The 24,446-nt window shown below is 37.4% G+C and overlaps 1 protein-coding gene across 4 annotated transcripts in view; it reads left to right on the forward strand.

Moving 5' to 3' along the window:
• Window positions 1-24,446, forward strand: part of LOC126481244 (tumor susceptibility gene 101 protein) — a 159,848-nt gene that overhangs the window by 41,967 nt on the left and 93,435 nt on the right. The window contains exons 4-5 of one of the 4 annotated variants that reach the window (XM_050104860.1): window positions 11,320-11,385; window positions 19,286-19,351. The exons of 1 other annotated variant lie outside the window; for it this stretch is intronic. In XM_050104860.1, the coding sequence (XP_049960817.1) occupies window positions 11,320-11,385; window positions 19,286-19,351 (132 nt within the window). The remainder of the gene's footprint in view (window positions 1-11,319; window positions 11,386-19,285; window positions 19,352-24,446) is intronic. 2 more of the 4 variants (XM_050104867.1, XM_050104876.1) reach the window with 2 other exon arrangements.

The following is a 24,446-nucleotide window of genomic DNA, read 5'->3' on the forward strand; positions in this document are numbered from 1 at the left end:
TGTTTGAAGTTGTTGTTCTCTTAGCTATGGATGGGCTGTCACCCATGAGTGTGATCCCAGCAGCTCTCTAGCAGTATGTAAGTCAGCTCCTACATCAGGAACATTGGTAATTGGTTGTCAATGTCTTCCCAAAATTTTCATATGTTGTCCATTGTTTTTGCCACGTGAGTCCACGGCTGTGCCATTTCCATCCCTACTCACCAGTTCCAGCCCAAAATCTCCTTTAGCTGCTGCCATCATCATCCACAGGTCTCACTGCAGACACTGTGGATGTGTCATTGGTCATCTCAATGCCTGCATCGGAGGAGCACCTTTTTCCCAAGGGAGAGAGTTGTTATAACCTTGTATATCATACCTGGATATGTACTGCACACATGGCTGCTAGCGCACTAGATTCAAACACTCCACCATCAGCGTCTGTGCGGGCCGGCCTCCAGAGGCTGCCTGTAATTTGTGCACATAGCACGGCACATGCTTCATTGTCTGCTGGAACTCTTCCCTATATAAGGACAGTGTGGCAGACACTTGTCCTCAGCTGTACTCTACTGCTTTGTATTGTTACTATGCTTGTGTTTACGTAAGTGTATATTAATAAACTCTTGTCTTTGGTGGCCACACTATTTATCATTCATTATGGCATAAAGTGGTTACAATGTTGGGAAGTTGTGAATATTTGTCTTCCATTAGAACTTCCTGGCTACCAAATTCAGTATCTTTTGAACATGCTTCACTATATTATTCAGTACTTGATAAGAGTATGTGACAATTATGCTCATATCATATTCAAAGAATGTAGCTTTTAGGGGTATATGCTATAGTTAAAGCAAGTTATTAATAAATGTCAGGAAGAGAATTGATCTTAGTATGAAACCATGAAGAACTCCACATGTCACAGTTGAGTATTAAATTATTCCCATTATGTGAAAACAGCCCATGTTCCAGAGGAAAAGGTCCTAGTGAAACATCAAACTGAGTCAGATGCTGATGATGTGTTAGTGTAATAACTGTGAGGACTATTATTTGAGGCCGGCTGGTGTGGCCGAGCGGTTCTAGCCACTTCAGTCTGGAACCGTGCGACCGCTACGGTCGCAGGTTCAAATCCTGCCTCGGGCATGGATGTGTGTGATGTCCTTGGGTTAGTTAGGTTTAAGTAGTTCTAAGCTCTAGGGAACTGATGACCTCAGATGTTAAGTCCCATAGTGCTCAGAGCCATTTGAACCATTTGAACTATTATTTGAACCATGAGCCTCATGCTGTGATTTCCCTGTCTTCCATAAACAGTTAGATCCAATTCGTGGAGGTTTGTAAATTGCAGGGCTGTATGCTTCCACTCTTGGTTATATAAGCCCATCCTTTTGCCTCTGTATATTTCTGTAGTGTCCAGTGTTAGGTGTTCACCAGGATGTAAAAGTACTGCCATATGATTATAAATTACATGATAATTTAGTTTGCTATATATCAGGAGGAGCTTTCTGACCGTAATGGTGAGAATAGTAACTGCTGTGTATTTGGCCGACAGCATGTACATAAAATATGATTTGATGAAATGTAAAGCATGCTGTGTGTCAGTTAATTGTTGAATTAAATTGTTTGAAACTGTTTGTATTAGGAAGGATTTAATTTAGCCAACCTACTAGTTGCTTCAACCAAAGTGTCTATAATTCTAAATAAACCAAGAGCATTTGCATATTTCACTGCAGTGTGTGTATACTCTGTGCTTAAGTACACTCTTAAGTACTTTAATAGGATGCACCTGGCTTGTAGCTATCCAGCGCCCCCTTTCTCTCATGATGCTGGTGACACACTGCAACATGGACTCAATACAACACCAAAAGTGTTGGGAACTCTCCAAATTCATGGCTGCCTACAAAAAGCAGTACTGGTCAGTGCTGGGTCCAAGGTGTGCACATCTTGTTCGCTCACATTCCAGAGGTGCTCAATGAAATTGTTGTCAGATGTAATGTAGGGCCTCCCAAGTACAATCATGTTCTTGGTGAGTTCCTTGAACCATTCTGATGGACTTCAGCAGTGATGCATTGCCATGCTGAAGGACAGATCACCTTTCTGATGGACTTCAGCAGTGATGCATTGCCATGCTGAAGGACAGATCACCTGTAATGTATTGTAGGTGAAAACTGATGCACGTGATTGGACAATGGGTTCTGTATAGTTTACCTGCAAAAAACAATGGCAGATATATTTGGAGCTGCATATTCTCCTCACTGAACATCTTCCACATGAGAAGTCCACCATCTGTCTAAAGAATGTGCTGTTGGTAAGCAGGATGCACTGTCTCCTTACATTTTCAGGGTACTCTCATGCCAACATCAGCATGTAACGCTGTGTACTTTGATTCATGAATCCAGGTAACATCTTTTCATAGTTTGAGGATCCAGTAGCAGTGTTTCTATGCTCATGATAAATCAGCGTTCCCAGTTAATGTTCAGCGTTCCCAGTTAATGTACACAGGTACATATGTAGGATGTGAAATTCTGAATCGCTGTCCGTGGGGTTTTGTTAGACATTAATTTAGCAAGTGATTTGTTTGACAGTGACCTATCTACTCTGCTGTTACACTATATGATAGCTTATGACAATCCCTGTCACCAACGCATTGTTGTTCATGGCAGTTGAATCTTGTAGTTGCTGCTTTGTTCGAGTTAAGATACTCAAGCTACATCCTTCACAAAGTGTCATGTAAAAAGCGGGTTGCCTGCATCATGTCATCCAGCATGCAACTGTCTTCTCTCTTCCAACATTACCACTTATGTGCTTGTAAAACAAATGAAAAATTCAAAATAGGCTGTAATGTGCAACGGCAGCAAATTAATTATGAAGTCCTAAAATGAAGTATGCAGTGTAATGCTAGTGTTATATGCTGTAAGAGTACATCTTTGCCCATTTACAGGCTGTTGTTGAGTCAATTTGTACGAGGGTCATTCAATAACTAAAGAGACAAAGTGGTCTGGAGAAAGGAGCATTTATTTTTACAAAACAGTACGTTTTTTGCTTTTCAATATAAACCCCTTGAACATTTATGGACTTGTTCCAATGGGCTACAAGCTTTATTCCGGCTGCAAAGAACTCTATATCTTGATGTTTGAACCAATTTCCTACGATCTTTTTCATGCCCTAATTGTCCTGTAACCTCTTCACATGTAATGCCTCCGTCAGTGCACCAAACAAATGGAAACCACTAGGTGCTAAATCAGGACTGTAAGGGGGATGATGCAGTATTTCCCAGCCCAGCCCTGTTTGTTGATAGTTTCACAGGTTAGTTGAGCAATATGAGGGCATGTGTTGTCTTGCTGGAGAATCTCACCTCTCCTCTGAGATCCACGTCTTCTCTCTCTCATGGCTGGCTTCACCTTGTTTAAAAGCAAATCTGAGTAGTATTGGCTGTTCATTGTATGCTGCTCTTTGAGATAACCACAAAAAACTGGACCTTCAGCATCCCAAAACGCTGTTAACATAACTTTTCGTGCTGATGCTTGGGTTTTGAATTTTTTTCTTGATGGGTGAGTTGGTGTGCTTCCACTACATGCTTTGTCTTTTTGATTGTGGCTCATAATAATGCACCCAAGTTTCACACAAGCTAAAATTTTGTTGAGGAGGTGCTCATGTTCTCTTTCATAGTGCTCCTTTAGCTCTGTGCACACTTTCAACCTTGTTTCCTTGTGTAGCCACGTGAACTCCTTTGGGACTCATCTTGCACTTGTTTTGCAGTACTTCAGCTTGTTACAGATAATGCTATGAACTGTACCAGTATTAACTTGAACCTTATCAACTATCATTTCCACCGTCACATTGCAGTCAGCACAAATAATGTCATCAATTCGACTCTTCAAGTGAGGGAGTTGAAACTGCAACTGATCAGCCAGAACGTTGTTCGTCAGTCACTGAGTCACGACTATTTTTGAAATTCTCTACCCACTTGTAAAAATTTGCATGATTCATACAATCTTCACCATAAACTTTAGACATTCTACAGTATATATTCACGGGTTTCTCGCCTTCAACAAGTAAAAAACGAATAACAGAACATTGTTCAACTAATGTGGATGTTTCAAGCAGGCTCACCATCTTGAAATGTATTTTTGAGGTTATAAACAAAACAATGCTGATACATCAGCTGATCAGGGCTCATCTCATTGATATCATTTTAAAGCCATAAAAGCACCAATCGTGCCCTACTAACAGTTTTTTCCCCCAGACCAATTTGTCTCTTTAATTATTGAATGACCCTCTTAACATAAATTTGTTCAGCTTGTTTTGTTCACTTTGTAATGTACATATTATTTTTTTCAATCAAAGAGTGTCATACTGTGTGCACAAATGTGCACTATCACTCGTCATCTTGGTCCCAGCCAAGTTCATGATGACTACATTGCGTACTCTCTCTCTGACTCTGCCCAGAAAAGTTTATATACTCAGAAAATTAACACTGTCACTTGCTCGCAAACACTTTGTGTTTGTTTTATGCCACCCGTGATTAATATACTCATAATATCTGAAGTAACATGAAATCAACACTAAATGTTCTGTGTTTCCTCTGAAGTGCATACTACAGAGCATGACAGAATGATGCTATTGGCTGGAGTGTTAGATTGTACACTGCCCCTTGTCACTGCACATTGTCCCAATATGTGTAATAAAAGGTTTCATAGAAATGTGTTCATCAAGGTCTGATAATTGCAATATTATTAAAAGGTAGAAATATCAGAGCAACATTAAACCATGCTATAATCCATGTTTGCTTAAAAAATTAACTTATGAGAAATTCCAAATAAGTGCTTAGTTCCAGAGACCTGTATAGTGTCAACTTGTGCAGTGTTTGCTGCACCTAGTGCAGTGTTTCCATTTCAGTGCTCAGGCTGTGCGCAGCTCTGACCAGTGAAGGAGCACCCTCATTCTAGACAGACAATGTTAAATTGGCCATATGTCACAGCTGAGCAATTCTTGCTGGGAGGGTGGGATACACATGTGGCCAACAGATAGATGAATGATCACAGTCTCTTTAAATGAATGTACTTTGAGTGGTTTTAGTGGAAGAAAATCTGGTGACATACGCATTTTACAGTGACATGGCAGCTTGCTCAGAATGAAAAGTTGCTTTGAACTTAATACATTGGGAATAATTGAATTGAAAAACTAAATCAAGCATTTGAACACTTTCAGTTTAATTATGTAGTTTAGTTGAATCTAACACCTGTGGCATGTCTTATCAGATAATTGTCTATTAATAGAGGATACTGAGATTGGGCCGCTTATTTGTTTTATGTCTGTTGATCTCTTCTTGAATGAAAAAGATTAAATCTTGCACCACATCTCTGTAAATGCATAGGCCCTTGTTCTCTAATGATTCCTCTGTTACATTCCACTGATTATAACAAATTTCACTGTAATTATGTTAGCGTCTGGTGTAAAGGGAATCTCTATTCTCATAGGATTGTTTTGGAGGGAACCTACCTCAGACCACTTCATTTTGTATCAATAATCAATGCTTTGCATTGCACAGTTAAAATATGTAATAAACCACAGTGGAGGGTAATGTGTAAGACATGATGACATGTTGAAATCTCTCATCTGTGACAACATACAACCATTTTACTAAATCAGGTTTGATGTTGATGCATGCAGCTCGGCTAATTGTGGCATTATAAATACCTTTGCCAGTATGTGGCGGCCTTCGTATCCTTGGAATTTTTTAGTGGAAAATATCATACATTGCAGTTTTCACCTGTGTACATTTAAAGAAAAATGAGGGTAATATAATGGTGGCCCATGTACTTACTTGTTCAACCTTCTATTGTGAATTCAATACTACCTCCCCATAGTGCTGACAATTCTTCAGTCAGATCTTATGTGCCTCTTGCAATTGTTATTTCAGTGCCTAACACTTGTTGCTGGGGTAGGGGTAGCAATTTATTTGCATTGACACATCCAAAAGAAGCACCAACATTTTCGGCAGCCTTTACCACATTTATTAGTCATCTCCCTTCAGTGGTGTAAATAACTACCAGTCTGGTGCATGGAATTCGACAGGTGTCCCTGTAATTCTCTTTTTCTCTTGCGATGATGATATAGAATATCTGTGGGTCAGAAAAAAAGGCAGTAACTGCAAAGATTGCAAAAATTTTACCTTTATAGATATATTTACTAAAGATGCTCTAAAGTATCTTAGTTTGTACTCAGGCTGCTGCACTGCTATTGCTCCCCAGACTTTCACATCTGTGCTTTAACAAATGTTTTATACCATTTACTACACCTCACTAATCAGACAAATACACCAAAGTATTTATCTCATACAAGATCCATAGATTTGAATATGTTGTGCGTCATTGATGTAATTATATTTGTCTTCAGTTAATGCCAGTTTCTATCTTTTCACTGATGGAATCACTACTTTCTTTAACTGGCACCTAGAGATATATACAGAGATGTAAGTATTAATTACAGAATTCCACGGAGGCGATCATTAGCACACTCAGATATGTGTAAGAACATTTTGTTTTTGCAGTGTCTGCATAGGTACTATTCCCAAATGTGTAGCAGGCTGCAGTACTGTGCACAGGGCACTTCTTGACTCCCTGTGTTTGCTGCGTGAATCTCTCATCACAAAACCCTTATGTACTATTGCAAAACATTTGTATTACAGCTCAGGTACAGAGCTCAATGAAAAACAACACGCTGAAATGTGGTAGGACTCTGTTTTCATGGTTTGGCAGCTACCCAGCCTCCAGTGATGATAAGAAAGGGTTCTCGGTGGGACAGTGAAAAACTGTATGAAATACTGCCGCTGAGAAGAAGTTTATTTCTCTTGTCCTATAAAATAGCTGCAGTTATCCCTTTTGCTTTGTTAGAATTTAAGTTCCGTAAAATAGATTTTTTCAGACATAAAAATAACCAAAGGGATTTTAGCCAATAAAAGTGGTATGTACTGTGGTAAACCACATTTTTCTTTGAAATAACCTTTCCAAAGTGTTCTGACATTATAAAACTTTTTTTATGCACCATTTTTTTTATTTAGTTTTTAGTGTGATAGTCAGCTGCTTCTGTTGTTGCTGTTGTTGTTGTTGTTGTTGTTGTTTACTGTGATGACAGTTTGCTTTGATGTTCTATAGTTGAGACGGCGTAAGTTGACCCATGACAGTTGCAGTGGGCTGTGTGCAGCAGCTTTGTAGACCTACCTCAATGAATAATGTAACGTGGTTTTGTAAACATCTCTTATGGCAATGCCCCAGTGTTGTGAAGGTGCTGTAGATGGCTACTGTTTTTGCCTGCAGCCGTTACCACTTCGCAGTTCAAAGTTGGCAACAGCCCTGCAAGCTGTTAGGGATCTCCTAATCTCCTTACACCGCCTCGACCATAGGCTCCATTCTGGTTTTACCTTACTAACCATACATCCTTCACTGTTGGCTGCATTTGATTTGTCTGTGTTTTAAATGTACCCTCATTACTCAGATGTTGTGCATGTTTCAAATGTGACTCTTAAACAAAAAATTGCAAAATATCATTTAAGTTTTCCCCATAAAAAGTGCTCCTGATGTGATTTTGTGTGTAAATTGAAGATGAAGAGGTGATGAAAGGAAAGGAAAGGAAAGAAAAGGGAGGGGATCACTATTTTCAGCTGCATCGGGATATTATGCAGAATCAGCAGCGACGAGTGGAAATGTGTACCAAACTGGGATTTGAGCCCAGGATCTGTGTAGTGGTTAATGCACCTACTTGGTAAGCAGAAGATCCTGGGATCAAATACCAGTCCGGTACACATTTTCACTCATCGCCGCTGATTCCGCGTAATGTCTCGATGCAGCTGACAGCAGTAATTACCTTCCTTTCCTTTCCTTTCCTTTCCTTTCCTTTCTTCCCCTCTCTACCTTCAATTTACATTTAATGTTTAATAGCTGCGGATTCTGCATGATGTCTTTTTGGGACACGTCTGAGAGAACGGACACCACCCATTCGTATAACATACATGATATGGTTTTGACAGTTGATAACAAGCGGTATATATTTTTTCTCTAATGTATGTGAAAAATGTTTCTTAATTTAACTTAAGGAGACTCACATAGGAGATATGTTTTGTTAATCCCAGGAAAAGTTTTACTGATTCTCAGGAAAAACACACAGTTCTGATAACAACCATCTCTCATGATACGTTGAGCCCCATTCTTCTTTCCTTTTCTCTTTCACACTGTAGCTCCAACAGTCTAATACAGTAATAATTATTATACTGCCAGACATAAATTAAGGGTAAAGGTGATAAAATGTATTGTAAAAAAGGGTAGGAAATCCTGGGCAAGTGGTTTATTTGTAACAGAATGATCATTGCTTCTGTAAGAGAAAACTGGTCGAATAAACATTTCAGTTAGTGTGTATAAACAATACATATTCAAAAGGCAGATGCAAAGATAACCACAAATTGCATTCACCTCTGACAGACAATTATTCCAAAAAGCCTTATGGATATCACTGCCTCATTATATGGTGTTTACAAATGCTAAACAGTTCATTTCTTGTGTGTGTTCATTACATGTGGAAAGATCTTTGTTGCTCATTTAATGACTATGGAGAGAAGGGAAAGAGCCTTTACAAAGAATGTATTACCTTTTCATTGAAGGGTTAGGAGTGATGGCCCTGCTTGCCACTCCGTTAATATGATAATGTGCTCCTTCAACTATAGTTTGATTGAAAGAGCTCTTTGTGCTACTATCTTGTTGTATTATTTTTGCTATTCATTCTTAGGTGATACTGATGACATGGCAGTGCATTCATGTCATATTTTTCTTCTAATTATACCAGGTGGGTGATAAGATTGCCCAGGTTCTCATTTGAGATGCCTAAATCTAGAATCGTGCTCTCATGAAAATTAAGGCTCATCTGGTAGATTGACTGCCAAAGCTCTTGGGTCCAACACACAAATGCTCAGTTACATTGTAAATAATCTCTTCTGTGTGCTGGGTAAGGAACACACAATTACATAAATGCATACGTGAACATATTTGGGATCAAGAGGAATATTTGATTTGAGTCATCAGCTTTGAGCACTAACATAATGTTAAAGGCTGTTTTAACATCACCTTTTAGTGTATGTATTAACAGTTTTGTTGTTAAGTGGCAAAGCTAAAGAATGTGAAAGCAAAATAATGGTGCTGTGCTGATAGACCAATCTGTAGTTTGGCCTGAGGTCTAGGTTAGTTTGGAAAGTGACAATTTGGTTGTGAGTTGCTAAAGCCAATGAATTAAAAAAAAAAAAAAAAAAAAAAAAAAAAACCTGGTTATGGTGACAGACTGATCTTTCGATTAGATTGTTTGAAAAAATCGCCATTGATATCATATTATAGTCACCGTGTTGTTTACGGCATTTGTCGCGTGTTTCCTTTGTCACTGGCCAAAGTCGGCAACTTACATCAAATATTCCTCTTTATCCTGTATTTGTTATACAGACTGCCTGACAGTAAGCATAATGCCGAGACATCATTGGTTTGATATGACATACCAATTTCCTAGAGCACTTGTACAACTGTGTCATTCAATGTATGCCCAAAATTTTGTACAATTAATATACCCTACACCCAGTTACATTAGACAAATGTCTTAAAAAAGACAAAACAGGCACATACTACTGTTATGATTGACACCGACATTGTTGTATTGCCAGTCTGTAAATCGTTCTGGACATCTGCGTCTCAATCAAATGGGATATATTGAATCTGAAATCCATTATCACATTTAAATTAGATATCCTTTATCTAAATGGTTGTGTTAAACCACATTTGATACAGTTTCCTTCCCCATGACTCTTCTGCCTAGAATTTTGTGATAGCATAAACTGACAGCAGTGATGTAGGGGAAAATGAGAACATTATGGAGAACAGAACACACTAGAATGAGATAGGAAGTCAGAATAAATGGAGACTGGAGGTAGGAAAGAAAATAAAATTAATTGATTTCTTGTCCAGTGTGAGGAGGAACATCTCAGCAACAGTTTCACAGCCGTTGTAATGGTTTTAAAGAAAATGTCAGCATCAGTTGCACTTTTTTTTATTTAAAACCATGACAGTATCTGTCATGTGTCCTGTGTCCTCCCACGAAGTCTGACATATAAAATGAGCTCTTTGCTTGGCTGTGAAGGCACGAGGGATGTCTGCTGACTGCCGAGTCATCCTCTGCCTTGTGGCGTCATGCGGATGTGGTATTGAGGGACATGTGGCCAGCACACCCAGCCTTTATGTAGACTTTCCAGATCATGTAACCCCAACTGCTCTGTCAAGCGGTTCCTCAATTGGCATCACAAGGCTGAATTCACCCCGTACCAGTCCTCCCACCAAGGAAAAAATCCTTCCTATACTGACCACTCAGCTACTGAGGCAGACCAAGGATGAGATATACCACTAGATAAATCACTTCGGGGACCAAACCGGTCGTGGTTATAAATAAAAAGAAAAATGCAACTGGTGCAGACATTTTCTTCAAAATTAAAAAAAAATTAATATGCCATATTCCTAAGCCCTTGATTTCTAATGCAGTGGGGTTAATGCAAAAGCTTTTAAAGAATTACTGACTAGAAAGTAATTGACATGCTTTTTGTATTCTTGATACCAACATAAGACACTTACAGATAGGCTTACCATGTAGAAAAGGTGTGTTTTCATCAGGTGTAGTAAGTGAAAAATAGCAACTACTGACTCAATATTCAAATAATTTCATTTCTCAAGTGTGCTTGATATGACCAGTTCCTTTGGTTCAGGGTAAACATTACTGGGTGCCCAGTCAATAGCGACAACTTGGGTTTAACAATTTGACAAGTTTACAGCATTTGAAGAGCTTTAGCTTTTATTGAGATAAGACCTAGCTGTAAAATATATTTCCACATTAATCGTTTCCTTTGAATTGCATAAAACTGTAAATGTATTCTGATAATTGTGTTACTGACATTGAATTTCAGTCCATTAAACCAAGCATGTAGATAGAAAGACACTTTCAAACTAGAGAGATTGTGACACCCTAGTTGAAGCAAGCTGTTGACTGGCCACACTTTCTCAAATACAACTAAATTTTTTTTAGTATGCACTACATGTCTCATAAGCATTCTATATAGTTTTCATGTGAATGTTGTCTGGCTTGTCAAGGAAGAGCTGTGAATGTTTGACTGCATTTTGATTGTAGTCTGTATCTTAGATGGGATTTGCACTAACTCATCTGTAGTTGCTGAATGTCCATTTTTCCCCTAAGATCTGGTTTGGCTGTAGAATTTTTAGCTTAATTTTTTGATAACCTTTTTCAGTACTGTGCATAATATATATTTTTCTGTAGTCTTCAATGATGGATCACAAATGGAGCTGTTTAACCTGCAAGGAACAATCCCTGTAAATTACAAGGGTGAGTTTATAACAACAGTAAGTTGCATGGAACACAATTGTTGCCTGTTTCATTCTGTAATGTGATTTTAACATTTTTCATTTCATTACTAATTAATAGAAAAAAAGAAAAGGTCCTCTTCTCTTGGGAAGGAGAAAACTTACTCATCTGTGCAGGTATGTCTAATTATAAGATATTTAATATTGCTTACACCGCATTTCTCATAGAATGTCTACTGTGCAGAGTAGCTTTTGTCCTTCTGACTTATAGTGCGTGTGTAGGGGGACAACTATTGTACAAAGCTGATGACTGTCTCTTTAACCCAAATATCAGCATTTTTTCCTCAGTTTAATGAGTGTCTTTCAAAAGAAACTTCCAGTAAATATGATTTTGTTGTTAGACAGAAACCATCCATTGTATGTGATGTGCATTGCTTGGATTTCAACCATGTGCTCTTCTGTCTGTTGTGTGGCATCTACACCTCCAAGGAAACATGATAATCAGTGTGTGGGATTATAGACTTTCCCAGCATATACTATTGTTGAGAAGCTCTTGGATCTCCAGCCATATTGTAGTGTTGAGATGCCGCGACATTTTGATACTTGTCATACTCATCATCTTTGCCAGAAGTTGAAGAGTATGACACTCATTGAAGTGTACACAGTATCTTCTCAACACTGCTGCCTGGCTGGAGACTCTAAAGCTTCTCAGTAGCATGATAATTAGTTCCTGCCTATTATCCCAAAAAACATTTTTAGTATTTCCCTAACATAGTTTCTGTTTTTCTCTGAGTCTTCATGTTCATTATATAAAACAGAAAATCATCCCAAATGTAACAAAAGAAAATTGGAGGAGGGAGGTGGGCAAATTAAGTGGTTCATAGTGACTAAAATGCAACTGTCTAACTTTTTCAAATACTTGCATATTTATTAGGGATTTGGGCATGAGCTAGCACATTTAACACATAAACCTACCCATTCTGTTCACACCGCCCATTTTTCGAAATGGAGAGTTGTGAATCACACTGTTCTACAAATTTTCAAAAGTTGAATGTTATGGTGAAGAAAATTATCAGGAACTTCTTTACAACGCCGTCTTGCACCCAATACCTGGAATTCTCAGGGAAATTTGTTTTTCAAGTTTGGGTAGCCACCCTGTCCTCATTTTTGTATATGTTCCTTTTGCATTAGTGGCATATAGCAGAGGAGTGCAAAGAAATTCGTTTCAATTTTGTAAAAGTACTGCTTTATCACTTTGCTCTCTGTAATGCAGACATAGGACATCACAGTGTGCCCTTATTTAAATTACCACTGCTTGGGCGGGGAATGTACCACAGAAAATTGTACGCATCTCCTAGTGGAACGAGTGAGGCAACTGATAAATGATTGGAGTATGCTTTAAAATAGAAAGAGCACTTTCATTCAAATTTATTTATTCATAAGCATTAAAGTACAAAACTTTTCATTGTGTCTTATTTTTTTAAACATTCTTTGGGGTGCTTTGCTTTTTTCGTCATTTCATTTGAATTGTTTAAAAATGAATCACTGCCATCATCAAAATCAATGTCATTCTTATTTTCACATAGAGATTCTTCTATAAGTGCTACAGTCTCCCCCTCAGAAAGTTATGTATGTAAAGGGCTAGCTACTTTGTACTGGCTACCCTTGAATGTAACAGTTACAACCTTTCTCTCAACACAACTGCTACAGTTAGACACTGAGTTAGCAGAGGTATCCCAATATGGCAGTACTATGCAGCATTGATGCCTAGTACAGTCAGATTCAAGAATGGAGCATATGTAAGCAATGAAAAATTGTGCCGAAGGAGGCTTGGCATTGGCGTGGAAAACAAAATTCATAATCTTGAGTGCCACTTGCCATTGGCGTGGAAAGGGTTAAGACCTGTCTTCAAATCATCGATGAACAGTCACTGTTGATCAGGACTATGCTTTATATTCGTTGCCTCATCAGACCAATTAGGTCTTGCAGAATGTTAAGCACCTCAAGTTTTAAAAAATTGCTCAAATTGTTTATTTCTAGTGCAAAATGCCGCTTTCACAGAGTTGTGCAGGTACTTCCACTGTTGTAAGTGTGATGCCAACAGTTCTGCCTTATTTTTAGGAAGTTCTAATCACTGATGAGGTCGTTGAGCTCCCCTAAAGTCTTGTGATCCGAGGATGGTTTGCTTGCAAAGAAGTTCGCACGTCTTGAAGATGATGGCAGTTCATCTTCATATTCAGTTATGAAAGCGTGGTTCACAGAAGCATTTTCTGCGGGTTCAGAACAGGAAGCTCTTTGTCATGAGGTACTAAGGTGAATTACAGAGGATATATTAGGGTACACAATCATCGATTTTATTTGTTTATAAGGTGAACCATACAGAAATAAGTCAGTAGTATGCTTGTTGGGCTCCCTCCAAATCATTGGGACTCCAAATGCCATATGATGCCCTTTACTACTCATCCATGCCCATATTGGACAAACATGTAATGTAACATACATGTGGTGCCCATTTTTAATCCTGGTTTGCTATCTTACAGCCAAAATACAAGAACAAAGCCATTTTTATATAAAACATAACTGAACGCTTTCTACAAGCAAATGTTACTTTAGGCCAAATGTATCAGAAGTTATCTATATTACTTATGAGACTTCTTTTACTTTCCTGTGTGCAGTAGATTGTCAGCTAGAAGTATACCGCAATACAATTATCTTGGAAGCAATTAGAGACACGCCAAAACAAGACTACCTTAAATAATACTTGCCACAATGCTCTTGTCCGGCCACAGACTGCTGAACGTGTGATGGCCAAGTGCACAGATGTAACCAGTTACATGGTGATACCTTTCCTATGAGAATGATAATATGCTTAGGTAGTGAAGCAGATTGATTATATATGGGATTCAGTGTTTTGTGATGAAAGAGCATAATTACAGGCAATGGCTGTTATTCAAAAACTAGAGCTAACATGCAAATTGGAATGTCTGTTTTAAATTCAGGGACACCGAATTAACAAAGTTTAGCTCATTTCATTTCCATAACGTGTTGTGTGTAGAACAGTGTCATTGTTGAGAGTAATATTATTCAGGACCCCAGTATGTATTCTGTTTGGTCTTCAAGGATATATGGCATTTTGCATGATGGGTGTGTATTGCACTCATGGTTTGTAGTGTGCCAGTTGCCAAAGTATCTAGGGTTGCTCTTCCATGTCGAGTTCTGCCTTTATGCACTGTTTGCATTTAAAACAGCTTTGTATTGTTCTTTTCTGCATTTATTCAATTGAGAGTAACATAATACTATTAAGACGGCCTCCAGTTAAAGTTGGTAGCAGCACTAGTAATGTTTTTGAAAATACAATAATAATAATTTACAATTTGCTACTCACCATAAAGGTGACTCGTTGAATTGGCGACAGGCACAACGAAAAGACTGTTACACATTATAGCTTTTGGCCAAAGCCTTCTTCAGCAAAGAATACACACACATATTCACACAAACAAGCCCACCTCACTCACACATAACTACTAGGACTGGCTGCTCTGACCGGAGTTTCCATTGCGTAATAATAATTTAGCCACACTGAAAACTGTGGAGAAAAGCTGTGAAATGAAATCTTTCTTGTAGAGGCTATTTCAATGTCTCGAGTAATGTTGGTTGTGAATGAATTTCCCAAAGTTACAGTTTCTCTGTAATGATGTGGTAAACATAAGCAAGCAGCAGGCAAAAAGGAAAGAGCCATAATATGTATTGAAAAGCTAATGTGGTGTGTGGTGGTGATATTCAAAAGAGTGCAACACTGATATTACTTGTAAATTAACTTGTTCTGCCCAGTTAGATTTATTTGCTGTACTGCCTATAAATTAAAACTGTTGGTGGTTATGTTGAACTGGAACACAGTAAATACTGTGTAATTGCTAAAAGCAGGTAGAGTGTTTTTATTTGTCTGGTTTTGTCATGCCATGTTAGGGTTTTTCCCTGTATTATGAGTTACGTTTACTGGGGCATGAACTGTGATGTATTGTAATATTTTACTATTAACACTTTGAAAAATTTGTTTTCTTTCGTACCTAAAATAGAAGTTTCATAAAAATTGTTTCAAAGTTTGTGTACAATGTGGAAGAAATGTGAAAAATAATGAATCTCAACACCAACTGTAGCGGATGATGAATAGTATTCATATTAGTATGAACCTTCATCAGAAAATGACTAAGGACAGTTCTCTATAGCTGTACGGAAAATAGTTAAAATCCAGTGTTTTATTACAATCATTCCATTAATATACAATAACAACAGAAATCAGCAGCTACAGATGTTGTACCAGCTGGCTTGGCATCTGTAAAGGTAGAAGTACCTGTTCATGACTGCAAAAGTCAGGCACTACTGTACAACATTCCATTAAAAAATCCACAGAAAATAAAATGTCCCAAGATCATCTCATTCCATGCTAGTAAACTTTCAATCCATTACTCTATAATATTGTCATTATATTATTTAAAGTGAGCTTTAAATGACTGACAAGTGGAAGCAAAATCTACTGGTGTTTATCTTCAAAGGTTAAAGCTGACGTGTGGAACCTTATTCACTCTGCATTCAACTTATGTTCTAGCTTAAGAATTCATTTTGCATTCAGTTTCTGTTCTGTCTTACGGATTCGTGAAAGAACATAATGCATATCAGTAATGTATCAACTAAAATATACCTTGGGAACATTGTGACGTGTAGCACAGCGATATGGCTACACAGTACGCAGAAAAATGTTTATGGGCTGTGGGTTACACTTAGCCACAAGGCCAAGGCTGTAATGGGGTATAACACCCTTACATAGCAGTATAGGACACCTAGTGGCTCCACGTGCTGCAGATTAGGTTTTCCAGCTTGGCTTATAGTAATTCCTCTCACTTCTGGGCAACAAACAACTAATCAGCAGCGGTCTGCTGTAGGGTGTTTAAAGAGTCACATTTTTCAATCTAGTCTCTTTTTCAATCTAGTCTCTACTTTGCATGTTAATTGAATTTAAGGTCAAGAAGTTTTTTGGCCATTCTAGACATTTGATGTCATTTTCCATGTATTAGTCCCATCAGGTGAGGCATGTGTGATTGTGTATTATGTTTCATCTGATGGACCCCAGGTCTATGTCCACTCCAAAAAAAAACACACACACACACACACACACACACACACACACACACACACACCATTGTGGAAAGTTTTCCCTATAGACCACAACTGTCACGTAACCCCTATGAAACATATATATGATCTTAACGTGCAGCATCCCCAGACTTGAACACCGGTGTTGCCATATTGATCTTTTTTCCACAATATTGAAGGTGTTGAACCTTTTTAATTAGTGTGCCAGAACAGCAGTCGAGACTCAGTCGTGATGCTGGACAACTACTTATCCATAAACACAACACTGACCCACTGTTTCTGTCTCTCCCCACAGTGGGCAAGAAATCAGATTATCTGAACCATGTACAGCATTCCTATTAGAAGAATGCAGTTGGTAGGCTGCAGTGCACACAGATGACTTTTTGAAATCAATAATACATGTGATGTGTAGCTTGGAAGCTGCTGTGAGGTCACTTCCCAGTGTAGGTGCTCTATTGGTCGGCTTTCTTGGGCTCTTAGGGCAAGCTATACATTCTGGCACTGGGTTGTAGCAAGGCTTAATGAGCCATGTATCATTGTTGATTATTTTCTTCCTCTGGCTTCTTTTCCACAGGCATAAACTGATGCTGCCTGTAAAATTGAATGTCCAGTACACCATATGCTGATTGTGGCTGTTTTTTTATCTGGCTGTGATCCAGCCACACGTAGTTCATCCAGGTAGTTCACTAACCACCCTACTTCCCTCTGACTCAATACTGTGTGCCAAATGTGCACAACACACCTTAGAACTACTATATCAAAGATTTTTGCCCAAATATGCTATTGCGGGCGTACTAAGTAATATCATAATGGCATATTTATCGCCTGTTTCCATGTCATCCTGCCACAGTTTAATCTGCACAGTGTCACCATGGAGCAGTTACTTGAAGATATTATAACTTGTCTACTTGACTGTAGTTTGATGCATTGTGAGTGAGTAAAATATACACCTTGGCACCCATTATGAGGGTTAGTATTACACAGCAGTTTCTCTGTATGCTTGCTCCAGTCATAGATTGTTTTGGTGAAATTTGTTTGCATGTTTGCTCTGCTAGTAAAGTAGTGTGTTCATATTCACCTTATTCTTCTTTCCCTGTTATGTTTCACTAGAGCTAGATGTTTCTATGTTTCTCTCTCTCTGTGTTTGTGTGTGTGTGTGTGTGTGTGTGTGTGTGTGAGAGAGAGAGAGAGAGAGAGAGAGAATGTAGTTATCTTCTTCCTCTCTTTCACAGTGTTCACCTTCCCTTCCTGTCACCAGTTTCATCTTCTACCTCATACTTACAAATATATTAGGTATTTGAAGTGTAATTTAGAAAAGAGAGGAAGGTGATAAAGTGCTTAAGCACTGGATTTGCATTAGGGAAGAACTAGGCTTTTGAACATTATTTCACATCCTGCTGAGTGGATCAGAGAAAAGGCAATATTGGTGCACTGATTACGTAACTGCATACCAGTTTGGATACTCTAGATCTGTGAACCTTGCATTATTTGTGAGCTTTCATACATGCATCATATATTATTTTAAAGGGCTATGAGGTATTGCATCTCAGTCGGATAATCTCATTTGAACAGCGTTCTATTTTTCAAAGTCAGAGAAACACCTGATTTTATGTTAAGACTAATGAAGCTATGCTGCAAGGGGCGTATTTAACTTCCTAAGATAATACTTTACTTGCAAAGTCAATAAATTTTATTTCATCTGAAAGTGGCAGGGACATCAGGTTCGTTCTTTGTGTGAAAAGAGAGAATGATTGTGGGGCTCAATGTGGGGCTCAATATAACCACAGGTTCCAGGATCCTGCAAACACCAAGGATTGTATGAAATGAGAATGACTATAGATAATGACTGAAAACTAAATATGGATAGATCGTACGACTTGTTCGCAGGTGAATTGGTGTGGCTGGGAGGAATAGGTGAACACTCAATTCCAGAACACACTGGCAGAAGGTCAACCTACAGACTTAAGAATCTGTGGATTGAGATCCATCTTTACTTTGTTATTTAAATTCCTTGTTTGTTCTAGAACATTCCAGATGATCCACAAGAACTTAAATTTATGTTTGTGTGTAAATGCTGTATATGATTTAATGTGGAGTGAATCAACTCGGAGCAAGAATATGAGCTCCTGTGCTTGTTTCATTCTTATTGCTTCACTGATAATAAATTAGGACTTTGTAATTCGGATTAGAATATAGTGAATCTCGCATCCCTGAGGGACTTGTGATGCCTTGTTACTTTATGTCAGTAGTCTTCATTTGCGTTATTATGTAAAGTGCAATGTACATTCTTTGAGAACAAAAGTGTTACAGAAACAACTGGTACAAGTTAATAAGAAAAAGGAGAGAAATGAATAGTAAGCAATATGTATATATTTCTTACTATTCTGATACCTCATGCAGTAGGCATATGTCAAGAAAGCAGACTATTACATTATAGATAGGGAATTATTAGAACAGTCATTATTAAGGTGTTGATAATCACTGTCTTTGTTGATGGCTGATTAGTAACTTAATGTAAAAGTTGCTTTTATGTGTGTGTGGTGTGCCCATGGCAGACATTGTAACAGAATCTGTGTTATATTTGGGATTCATTCTGTGGATTAATTTCAGTTTTCTCAAATTCATTCTTGCTGTGTAAATGTTAGTGGATAACTTGTGAATATGTGTGTTTTCTGTATGACACATACTGTTCACATGCACTTAAGCTTTTCTTGTGTAGCTTTTACTGATAATTTTCTCATAGTGATTTTCCTTTGTCATTTTCATAAAAGTTTTCTCCAATGGTCTTACGAAGAATCTAGTGCATCTAAGTGGAACAATACCTGTCCGCTTTAAAGGTAAGTTTCTTTTTATCTTATGTTGTGTGCACAATTCTTCCTGCTTTCACTTACACAAAAATCATTCCAATAAATAACAGCTTTTCTACATTTCAAGAAAGTTGTTCTCACAGTAATGTACATTAATACAGAATATTAAATTACTCTGCAAAAATTAAATGTTTTGGTTATACAAGGTTGAATTGAAAAGTGGTGACCACCTATTTCTTTCAAAGTAAGAAACATAAAAGGAAATATGTTGAATACTGCTGAGCACAATATTGTCCTGATGGAATGCCGAAGCGTAATACTTTTATATTGAATGCATTGTCCGGTTACTCTGTAACACTAATATTCTGGATTGAAATATGGTGTGAAAACTTTTCAAATCACCCTTGAAAATCTTCTTGACCTCTGTATCTTGTTTTTAATTAGTTTGCAATATTTTGTTACACTGTTACTAAGCAGAGGTATGAGTAACTGAGTTCAATTAATTATCTGCTAAAGAAAATTAAAGGGTGAGGGGAGGGGAGGGGATGTTAATCATAGTAAGTGATCTGGTGAAAAGTCAGACAAGGATTTTTTTTTCTTCAAGGGCAGCAATTCACACAGAGACAGAGGTTAGCAATATATGAAAAAGTGGTTGTTGAGATATATGTATGTAAGATGTTGCAACAGTGAGAAGTTAGGAAGAGGAGAAATAATTTCTTGTGTGAATTTTATAACACTTGCCTTCCTGTATCTGTTTAAGTGTTCAGCAATGAAACTGAAAATTAATAAGCTAAACAAGGAAGAAGAGGTCATTCCATGTCAAAACATGCAATAATTCAAGAATTTGTAACCCCGTTTCTGAGATTTTCACAAAACTTTGCACATTTGCTTGTATCATAGGAACTAGTGCAAAATCTTTTTGGTCTCAGACTACAACTTTATTTTATATCAAATTTTAAATGTAGTTGTATTCTGACAACTGGGCTCTGCAAGAATGTCAATGCAAAATGGTACTTATCTATATAAATGCCCACAACTCAGGTGTTTATGAAGCTTTTGACTTGGAATTTTTTTTTTCAGAAGTTAAGTAAGGCATATAGTTAACAGATATCAAGTTTTGAAGCAATAAAGTTACAAAATTTTTTTAAAAAATATTAATGTATGTCAATTTTCGATTTCAGAAAAATTGCGAGGACATGGAAAAATGTTTATTTATATCACATTTCTCCAATCTGCTTGGAACCTGATTTTGGTCTTAAATAATCCCCTAGATTGTAAGCTTTTTAATAAAATAAAAATTTGAATGGGTCTTCTGCTAATTGACAGACACATCTGAAATCAAACTACTTTTTGCTGTGATGGAAAAGGGTCATTTTAAGTAAGTTCATCCACTCATTGTCTCACTGCCTCTGATGCATTGGTACCAAATTAGCATATTAAAGTATAACTCATTCTTGGCAGGCAAGTTAACTTTAAGTGTGAAAATTTATTTCCTTTCATTTGACTAATTCAGTAATTTTGAAAGACTGTAATATATATGTTTTATGTGTTCAGCCAGTCACCTGCTCACAGTGATAAAAAAGTGTTCTTAGACAGCAGTAGCTTGTTTGAAACCTTGTATGCATGAAAACAATGCAACAATTGCTGATATTCATGGTTGAGAATAACTAGTATGCAACAATTAGTCTATTTGGCCTCAGTTGCTCTTTGTCTTTCTATGAGACAGGTCATATGTGTTCCTGGTGTGGCCCCATCATTCCAATTGTATAACGTATGTTTTAAGTGAATTAGTGCTCAGTTAATTACAATGGAGAATGTGAATTTATGCACTAAAAACACCATGTCATTTGACTACCCGTACCTTAGTAAAAAGTTAACAAAAAACAGAAGAGCTGAGTGAAGACCAATGAGATTTGATATTGCCGTGATCCCATGTAAGCTTTCCACAAGATCAAGAAAGTGCTACCATATGTGGACATCATCAATGAACTTGTGATCCTTCCAAAAAACACAGAAAAACAGTTAAAAAATCTTTGAGTCAGTTTGCTTGTCTTTGTCGAAAACATTAAGTGCTAAAAGGATCTATGTAAAACCAGACCAAAAACTGTGCACAACATGTAAGATTAGTTAACAGAAAACTGAAATCAGTGATAAAAACGAAAGTGATGTAGATGACCCAGAGGTGACATTTCACAAATCAGTACTAAAAAGTCGAAGTATTGAGGATGCAAACAAAACTTACATGATTTGGAGTGCTCTCCCTCAAAACTTTACTCCATTCCAAATTACAGCAAGGCTTCATATGGCAAAAAGAAGCTAGAAAAAGCAAAGCATTTTTTGGAAAGAAAAGTGTGCCGAGCATTAGATTCTGACAATAGAGAAGAAAAATTTGACGATGAAATTGTTAAGAAAGCCAAAGGTTTTGATGCCATGATATTGTTAATGAAAGAAAAATTGGTTAGTGTAAGAGTACCTAAAAAAATTTGTATTTTAACTTTAGCTCCACTGCCTTGGTCAAAAGAAGTATAATGTCAGAATTCAATGTTAGTGAGTACCTGGTTCGAGAAGCAAGTGGTTATTTTATCAATTCCTAAACCAAAAACGGGGAAAGTTATTGCTGATGAAGGGGTAAATATTGTCACTGATTTTTACCAAAATGATGAATATACTCAATGTTACCAGGAGCAAAGGACAAAGATAGCATTCAGAAGACTGTGTATATGCAAAAAAGACTCATCCTTTGCAGTTTAAGAGAACTGTACTCTTCTTTTTTTCACTAAGACTGAAGTGGTGTATTTTAGCTGATGCTGCCAGCGCTCATTCAGTGTGTGTGTGTGTGTGTGTGTGTGTGTGTGTGTGTGTGTGTGTTTGTTTGTTTTATCCACCACAATGTAAAACTTCTTTTGGACCTGAAACACATTGAAGAAACACACAAAGAACTTATAAAATTTCTTGTATGTGATTCTGAAAACTACGATTGCGTGCTTAATCACTGTGATAATTGTTCCAGTGATGACAAACTGTCCAAATTATTAAACCAGAAATTAGCTTACATAGATGCTGATGATCAAATTGAGTTCAGCCAGTGGATAAACACAGATCATCAGGCAGAATTGATAAAGCGGTCTGCAACTGCTGGTGAATACATAGACTGGTTAGTAACAAAATTACAGGCACTTAAACCAAACTCATTTATATGCAAGTGTCAGTCAAAATCCTTGAAAAAATTGAAAGAAAATGTAACCCTGGAAAGAGCAATTCCGTTAATGGACTTTGCTGAAAACTACAGTTTTGTAATTCAGAGTTACCACTGGACAAGAAGCAACTCTACAATCCATTCCATGTGTATTTATGTGGCAAATGAAGAAAGTAAATTGGTAATAGTGAACCACTGCTTTATAAGTGATGATATGGAACATGATGAAGGATTTGTAAATGATGTCTGGAAAGAAATGGTGAAGTGGCTGGCAGAGCATTACCCACAAGTGAAGAAAGTGCATTATTTCACTGATGGATGTACTGCTCAGTACAAGAATAGAAAAAGCTTTAAAAATTTGTGTGAGCAAAAAAAAAAAAAAAAAAAAATCTATTAATGTAGAGCATACTTTGTTTGCTACTAGTCACGGTAAATCTGTTTGCAATGGTTTGTGAGGAACTATAAAACGTGTATTGAGAAGAGCTAGTCTTCAACTAGAGGATCTGCATCTGGTGTTTATGATTTCTGCAAAGTTAATATTGGTAATTTTTCTCCTTCTTCTTCTTCTTCTTCGTCTTCTTAGACAAAAGTCGATGTAGATTTGCTATACAACAATCTTGAGAAGAGGTTTTCGACAACCCACACAATACCTGGTACCAGGAAATTTCACCATTGCAAACCACTTTCTTACGATTCTTTAGAGATTAGAAGAGTAACTTTTTCTGAAAAGCCTTCCTTGATTTTTTCATTCATTGAAAATACCCCACAGTGGACATTCACTCTTCCTCAACAAAATTCTTATGTAGCAGCTGTACATGATGACAGGTGGTGCTTTGGCTTCAGCAGAAATGTCTGTGATGAAGATGGAGATGTTGAACTACTATTTCTGGACCCACCTGGACCAGTAGTGTCATTCATTTGGCCTGAGAAGGAAGACTGTTGTTTTGCGCCTTCAGAAAAAAATTTGTGTGCTCTTGGTGTACACAAATCAGCATCATTAAACAGAATGTATTACTTTAATGAAAAAGATATGAAGTTAACAGAATATAATTTATCACAGTGGATTAAAAACAGAGATGCTCTTAAGAATTTTCATTGATAGTTTCAGGGCTCTTCACTACTGAACATGTACATTTTAAATTAACATTAATGTGGCTAGAATAATTGTTGTTTAAAGATGCTAGTTTGACACCCTAAATAAAGTTAACCCATGTAATGAAAATGTTTCAGTTAAATTTATAACTTTTGGCTCTGTACTTTAATGGGGCAGCCTTACTATAGGTTGTCAGTTCACATAACCTTATTTGAATGACCTGAATGATGATGTGATATATATAAAGAGTACATCCAATATCTATCAAAACTCAGGGTGCTTCTTCTTTTGTCTTTTTTAAAATATTATCAGAGTTTCAATAAAAATACAAGGGCGAGTCAAATGAAAACCTTATATTTGTAATAACAAATTTAAATTTCATGTCGTTATTGTGTAAGTTGGTAAACGTGCTACAAACAGCATGCAGAGTGGCCTGTAGGTGGCAGCATAGTGCAGATGCACACATACCATCGCAGTATCTGTGTAAAAATGGCCACCGCACTTGTGACTTGCACCAGGGAAGTACAGTGTTCTGTTATTTGGTTTTTGCATAGTGAAGGTGTGAAACCTATTGAAATTCATTGATGAATGAAGGTTCAGTACAGTGATGTGTGTTTGTCACAGCAGCAAGTCTACGATTGGAGTAGGAAGTTCGCAAGTGGTGTGACTTCAGTGGAAGATGCTCCTCAACCAGGTCAGGCATAACGAGTTGTGACTCCACAGAACATTGCAGCAGTTGAAGCCATAGTGAAGGAAAACCACTGAGTGACACTGAATGACATTGCAGCATGTTTACAGATTAGGTCAGCACACCACATTGTCCATTATGTGCTCCA

The sequence above is a fragment of the Schistocerca serialis genome, chromosome 1, assembly GCF_023864345.2.
Source record: "Schistocerca serialis cubense isolate TAMUIC-IGC-003099 chromosome 1, iqSchSeri2.2, whole genome shotgun sequence".
NCBI lineage: Eukaryota > Metazoa > Arthropoda > Insecta > Orthoptera > Acrididae > Schistocerca > Schistocerca serialis.